Here is a 7,458-nt window from a genome sequence, read left to right as displayed (position 1 = left end):
AGGGCCTCCCATGAGGAGCCAAGCCTGTCACTGGCCATCCAATCAAGCGCCTCCAGCCCAGCCAATGGCGGGGCGACAGCCGAACCACAGCCAGCGAATCTGCTCCCGTCCCGGGCGAGCTGATGCAACAGGGCTGCAATAGGAGTCACGTTTCTACCGGGTGAAATGTGGTGTCCTTCCTCGCTTGTGGAAGTTAACTAGTCCTCTCTGTTTGATGTGGGGATGTGGGTGTTTTTTTTGTTTTTTATTCCCTTTCGTTTAAAATGCTCCCAATGCACGACAAACTGAACCGCTTCCACCCATCCTAGTTTTGCTGCACAAGCAGTCTGTTACTACTGCATGCCACTGACTACATCGTTTAAGGATAGTGACAGCTTGTAAGAAAATGAACGGACGATGAGTCGCATCTAGCTTCAAGTTGAATAATATTTGCATCATTCTGTGGCGAGTACCGCCTTTTCGGTGTGCATGCAAACATCACACTCACGTCTCGCCAAATACGCTCATCTGACAGTGACGGCGGAGGGATCTCTGTTCTGCAAACCCCGGGTGATGCGGTGGGTTGCTGGGCGTGAGTGAGGAGCTACTTTCATTCAAACAAGTTTCAGTCCGCGCTTCTCCCTGCACCGCAGCACAGCACTTCCCAAACTATCCCGGATTGTCCGTGGGAAAAAATGGCTTTTTAATTTGAAAGCATCGTCGCCCGAGAGAACCGTGCTTTGCTTTTGCAACGCACCCTTACAAACTAACACAACTTCCAGCAAGAATGGAGTAAGTATATTTGACCATGCATGTGTTTCTTTGTACGAACTGGGGAAAAGTTTCTGAACTGTGCTGAGCGCTCTGCTCGAGCAAGATACAAGTAACGGGAGACACTGGAGTGAGAAAGTAGCCGAGTTTGATGTAGCCAGTCAGTTGAATGAGGTGGTGCATTTTGTGTTTTGTTTGGATTTGGTTTATTTGTTGGATAAGATTTTGTGTTTTGCAAAAGTTTTCAAACTTGTAGTACTATTGTTGTGGTGGCGATTGTTGTTCTCGTTTTACTGATGCTGTCACATGGTCAGTGTAACTCACAGCGTGCGCCCTGCACAGTGTCACAATGGGTTGTTTACAGATGTTGGCATTAAAACGCAGCTGGCTTTGTACTTTTACTGTTTCTGGTCTGTATCTATAGGATCTCACCGGTGTCTTGGCTTACCATGTATTACAGCCTAAATGTGTGTGTGTGTGTGTGTGTGTGTGTGTGTGTGTGTGTAAAGAAAGCACGGAAGTCATGAACCCCTGGCTGTCAGTGTCACTCTGTACAGATGTGCACGGTGTCGAATTACACAGCGTCAGACTTTTGCGTAAGAGGGCAGTTACGAAAGGGAACAAAAAGTAGAAAATCTACCTTTCCCTTTCCTACTACTGAGATCTTTATTAATACAAATCCATAAACATAAATCATTATACTATTGCCAATAATAACACGAATATTATTGGAGTATGTAGTTTGTCTTTTAAGTTTCTTCATTTCCTTCTGCCGAGTTGTTTTTATTATTATTATTGTCTTTGTTGCTGATTTTAAGTTAATTTCCCTCTACTGTCAGTTCGCTGTATGTTGCTGTTTTGTCTCTTTGCTTCCACTCTGGCAATTCTGTGATTTTATGTATCAGTTTGTGTCTATATGTATAGACGTGTGCTTGTAGAAAGTGAGCTCAGTCTCATGCTCTTGCTTGGGCTACAGAAGCTGGGAAAAGAAAGCCTCAAGGAAAGAAAGTTTGGAGTGCCTCATGCACCCGAGATCAACTATTACAGTCTGACAGCCCATCCAGTTACTGCTAGAACTGGAGATTTGTATGCAAAGGCAAGAGGCTCCACAACTTAACTGGTGCTCAGGGGGAAATGGTGTGACATCCCTTATGAAACCTCACCCCACCTGAGAGCTCTGATCACACCTTCCTGCAGTTGCGTGAAAATCCAGTTTGGACAGATTTGCTGTGGAAGAGTTAAGATGCCCTAAATGTGTGAGAGTGGGGAAGATGATTCGGGATCTCTCTGGGACTGGGAGCAGCCCTCCCTCAACCCTCCCCTCATTCCCCCGATCAGTAATTTAAGAAAGTGAAGAGCACACTGACCTTCTGTGATTTGGTTCCACAGTGAACCGTTGACTGACAAGACCATAATGTAATGCCTTTTGAGGGTACTAATAAAGTTAATGGCATGCAGTGTCAATGGCTGCTTGGAATGGTTTAATTTTCTATATTTTATTCCAGCTCTGGTTTCCTACTATTTCTCATTATCCAATAGTATCTAATTTACAGAGAGAGGAATATAATAGGAAGTGGGACTAGTCAGTTTAAAAGCAGTCTACTGCAGTCAATTCAAATAAGACCATACATTGAACATTGATCAAGGTCAAAAGTCTTTGGCTTATTGAGTGAAAGCTACCATACTTCAAAAACTTTTAAAACTCAAATTTCTGAAGTTGTACATTCAACATATAGTCTACTGAATACTGGTATGTAAGAAGATGGGTATCAACAACTTTCTTCCATTTGGTCAACCACATGGGGAAGTGGAACCCTCAAACCCCCCCCCCCCCTCCCCAATTAATTAATCTACTCTTTTTCTCTCACTCTCAGGTCTCACAATGCTCCCCCCACTCTGTCCATCGTGGCTCAACAGTTCAGCTCTGGTGCATCTTACCCGTTTGGCATTTTAAATCGAAATAGACGAAATGTTGGCGACATCAGCTCCTCACTGGAAAATGAATCCCCCCGTCTGCCCGACAGACCCCCTCGCTCTCTCTCCCTCACAGGCTAGCATCAGCCAATCACAGGGATGGAGGGGGGAGGAGTCAGCTGAGAACCAACACTTAATTGGTGAGTTTTGGTGAGACGGGTTTTTGTTTTGCGCATTGCAGGTACGAACGCCACTGCGGCATACTGATTCTCCTGATGCAGCGAATTTGAAAAAACGTATTGGTAATGCATTGACTTCATTTGATTGTAGGTTTTGTTAAATGATAAACACGTATTCTTTGTAGCCTAAGGCATCTATAGTATCTTCTCTTTTAAGCTACTCTTTGTAAGTATCTACTCTTTTAAATATTGTTTGTTTCGGACATAGGATTGTACCAGGAAACTTGCCAGTTTAGTTTTGTAAGGATTAAATTAATTAGTTTGCATGTTGGGATTTAGATACCAGAATTTTGTTATTTTGTTTTTTGCCAGTATAGGTTTTTTGTCAGAAAGCAAAATTGAAAAACACTAGAAAAAAATCTTTACCCCAAGCTGTGAATGTAATAAGATATTTTCCCATTTTTGTAGGCGATGGTCTCACCGACTGGATGACTGAAAAAGTGGATTTCTCCTCTTACCTCCCTCCCTCTCACTCCTCTCCCTCACCCAACCCCTCCCTCCCTCCCTCACCCCCCCAGCATGATGTCCAGGTACCCTCTGACCTGGAGGTCATGACCTCTCTGCTGCAGGAAGAGCTGGCACAACTGGAGGATTACTTCCTGTCTGAATCGGAATCGGAGAAAGCAGAGAAATTGGAAAAATCTGACAAAGCATCTCTCCTAGCAAGCCCCCAGTCTTACTATCATTTGCCTTATACCCCTTACAACTCGGGCCAGTCAGAATCCAGCCCACTGCTCGTTACATTGGCAACTGGGGAGCTTGATCTGCTGAGCTTCTGCGGCGGTCCAGTTGGCCGTCCCAAAACGCCTAGACCAGTCCCATATAATTGCAGTCGTCCAGGCAGCCATAGTAGTCGAAAGAGATCTTCTGATAGTGGAAGGGTAGACGAGGGACTGGAGAATAGCATCTGGAGTTGCAAAAGAAATCTCTCAGGTAGTCCAGAAGTGGCAGTCAGCTACTGCTTTATAGGGGACAACAAGGTGGGTGGGGAGGAATATTGCCTGGGTAGTGCAGTAGAAGTTAGGGAAAGCACCATCTTGCTGAAAGAGGAGGAGAATTACTGTTTCACAGAAGATGTTACCGATGGAGATAAGGTGGTGGGTGGGTTTTGCCTTGGTGGTTCACTGGAGGCGACCCACAAGAAAGAGGGCCAGTTGTTGTATGGTTTGAAGGAGGTCAGTGGCAGCGAAGATGGAATGGAGGTGGAGGTGCAGCACCGCGGTAGAGCCGGCGAGCTGGTAGAGGTGGAAGACAAGCCATGTTTTCTCGAGGTCACAGCCACAGCGGAGGCCTATAGCAGCTTTCTGGAGAGGCCAGACGAGTCTTTGAGGGCAGGGGGTTTAGAGGCAGGAGAGCAGCACCATGGGTTCTGCTTCCCCGGCTTCCTGGGAGAGGAGTCCCGGGAGTGTGTGCCGGGGGGAGACGGGGATGGAGTGGAGGGGGGATCTCCCAGCCACAGAGCAGACAGAGAGGAGCAAGAGGAGCCCTGTCACATTAAGCCAGAGCCAGACACTGCCCCTGAAGCCCCAACCGGAGAACGCAAGCAGAAGAAGAGAGACCAGAACAAGACTGCAGCTCACAGGTAAGGGACAACAAGAGGGTCTTGCATGTGTCCGTTGTGTGTAGTTTGTGACATCCATGTCCAAATTAGAGCATGAATGGAAGTCATGTTGAAAATCACAAACCAGTAATGACAGGCAGTGCCAAAACTCTGCACTTACAAGAAGGAACTTGGAAAATTGTATTTACTGACCATTAAATACTTGGGCTCTGAGGTGGACTTATTTGTAACACCCCATAACTGACCGGACCTAAACTTTCGAAGCCTTTTTTTCACATTGACCATTCAGTGACATCACAGCACTAAGACCATCACCTTGTGCGTCTATGCTTACCTCTTCGTGACCGGTCAGCGGTCTTCTTTGACTCCTTTCTGTTACCTGCCATGCATTTGTCTTGAGTGCTTGCGTGTCAGAGCTGCATCACCGGCCTTGGTCTTTCCTGTGCAGATATCGCCAGCGCAAGAGAGCCGAGCTGGACTGCCTGGAGGAGGAGCTCCGGGGGCTGGAGGGGAAGAACCGAGAACTGCGAGACAAGGCCGAGTCTGTGGAGAGAGAGATCCAGTATGTCAAAGACCTGCTCATCGAGGTCTACAAGGCCCGCAGCCAGCGCCTCAAGCATGAACCCAGCGCCTGATGTCCATCAAACAACGTCCCACTCTTTATCCTCTTTTAAAACCAGCTATCAAAGAAACAATTAAGTGTGTGTGTGTGTGTGTGTGTATATATATATATATATATATATATATATATCTTATTAGCATTGACAGGTCTCTTCCTCTTTCTTTGTAGTACTAGATGATTATTTTCTCTTTGTCATTGCAAAGAAAATCTAGCAGCGTTTCAGTTGATGTCATCCACTAATATCTACTTCTATATACATAATAAAAGACCAGCTGATCATGTCCACAAGCACTGTGATATTTGTCACCTTTGTCATTCTGAAATGTGTGTGACACGGTCCTCGAATCCTTCACTCTGCCAGAGGAGTAAATGTTTTTGTTTGTCTTGTTGTTCTATGACTAATGTTCTCAGCAGGGTGCCGCTGATTGGCTGCTCTCTGTCCAATGGGTTGCAGTTATGAAGCTCATAATCCTACAGGTGAAATAACTTGAAATTACTCATTTTCATGATTGGCTGACTGCTTTATGATTGGTCATTTCTTATTCCTCCATTTATGGACTACAGGAAAAAAAAAACATACAATTTACGCAAGTACAAAAATACACAAAACATTCTGTTGAGTCATTGGGCAGCAACTTAACAAAAACGTTAACATTTATATATATATATATATATATATATATATATATATATATAAATGTGTGTGTGTGTGTTTATGTGTATGTATGTGCACTGTATACTTTGTATAATCTCTCAAAAAGTAAAAATAGCATTTAAAGTTATTCACTGTTATTCAAACACACTTTACTGCTTAAGTAGACAATGCATGTTAAATTTAGAGAGCATGTCAGTAATGCAAAGATGAATGTGGAAAATGAGGAAAGTGTTCACAACTGTTTTCTGCATGGTACAAATGACTCCCGCCCATAGCAACACATTTTCTGAATAATGCAACTTGAGCTACTGTTACACAGCAGCTTTCGTTATGGCCAGCTTTAAGACTGTTCCATGTTTCTTGATGCATTTCATTTTAAGGGGGGCTTTTTTCTTTTCTTTTTTACAGTGACAGTTTGTTACTGGGGGGAAAAAGCTCCCATCCATTTGATGCCTCTTTTTTTTTATCTCTCGTTTTTAATCTCTGCTTTACCACCTGCTGTACCTGCGAAAAACAATCACTCCTTCATAATTTTCACAACTGTGTTTGAATACACTTCTGTTTTTTTTTAAGAACTATGGTCAGGAAAAAATATATGAACAAAACATTTCTAGGTCTTTTTCAGGTAATGTTTTTATATTTCTGTGTGGTAGCTTGTGAAGTGCTGAAGTGTAGCTTTGCTTCTGAAGATGCAGCGTCCAGTGGTTTATTGAAAATTGATTTTTATTTTAATTTATTGATCTATGCAGCATGGCTATCAGCTGATTTAGACATTTTGTAGTGACACTTTTAATGTTGGGATGGAGCTTGAATGGTAGACTGCTAGTTTGGTGCTATGCAAATAATATTTTTTTCCTGGGAAATTGAAGAGACTATTAAAGGTCCTGTTTAGTTGTGACAAATACTGCAGGAAGTAAGATTCCATTACAGCAACAGAGTACAAACCAAAGCAGTTTACAGAACATTTGGCTTTGGAAACATCTATATTATGATAAATTGCAGCCCAAATAATGATTAGCCTCACCTTCCCTTTTGTTTCATCTGCTGCGTAACCTATGGCTTTTTTTTTTCCCTGTTATTCTTACGAATGCTATAGAAGCCATTTAAAACATCCTCATGCAGAATTGTAATTTACCTGGTGCTCGATTTGTCGTGATGTGGTTTCGAGAACTTTTATCTTCATGTGACGTTCGCGCAGAAAGAGGGACGCTGCATCTTTTCAACTTCTGCTTTGAAACATCTCTGCGATGTACAATCAGCTAGTTCTACATTGATGTATCCTGTTTTGTTCCCGTCACATTGCTCTGCGCTTGTGGCAAGAGGTTTCTAATTCTCACAAATAGTCCAGCTTCACACGTGTTAGTTTTTTACAACAGGGTAAGAGAGGCGCCATCAGTCCACTTTTGTGCTGGAGCTGATTAAACTTTTCTGCGTCGTATCTCTGCTTTGTGTAAGCTGTGTCCTTTCTGTTATCTAAATAAAGTGACTTCTGTCTGCACTACTGAATGTGTCTTGTATTTTATTTTTTATTATAAAGAGCCAAGTTTGATGGGCTTTTTTATTAATTTAAATCTGTCTTCATCACATCCTTATTATGGGTGTATTGATAGTAATTATGAAGGCTCAGTGGAACAAGATTTTTTTAGAGCTCTTATGGATACTTGGTCTGCTCTAGTAAAATGAGGCAGAGGTTTCATATATATTAAATACCCTTTCC

At 43.1% G+C, this 7,458-nt stretch overlaps 1 protein-coding gene across 1 annotated transcript; it reads left to right on the top strand.

Annotated features, from left to right (window-relative positions):
- Window positions 1-576: 576 nt before the first annotated feature.
- Window positions 577-7,242, top strand: atf5a (activating transcription factor 5a). The gene is made up of 4 exons (XM_066708745.1): window positions 577-771; window positions 2,625-2,864; window positions 3,312-4,485; window positions 4,913-7,242. The coding sequence occupies exons 2-4, from the start codon at window positions 2,720-2,722 to the stop codon at window positions 5,097-5,099; spliced, it is 1,506 nt and encodes a 501-aa protein (XP_066564842.1). The 5' UTR covers window positions 577-771; window positions 2,625-2,719; the 3' UTR covers window positions 5,100-7,242.
- Window positions 7,243-7,458: the final 216 nt, after the last annotated feature.

This window comes from Amia ocellicauda, chromosome 1 (genome assembly GCF_036373705.1).
Source record: "Amia ocellicauda isolate fAmiCal2 chromosome 1, fAmiCal2.hap1, whole genome shotgun sequence".
Lineage (NCBI taxonomy): Eukaryota > Metazoa > Chordata > Actinopteri > Amiiformes > Amiidae > Amia > Amia ocellicauda.
Note: the sequence above shows the minus strand (reverse complement) of the source record. Positions and strands in the feature narration are given on the sequence as shown.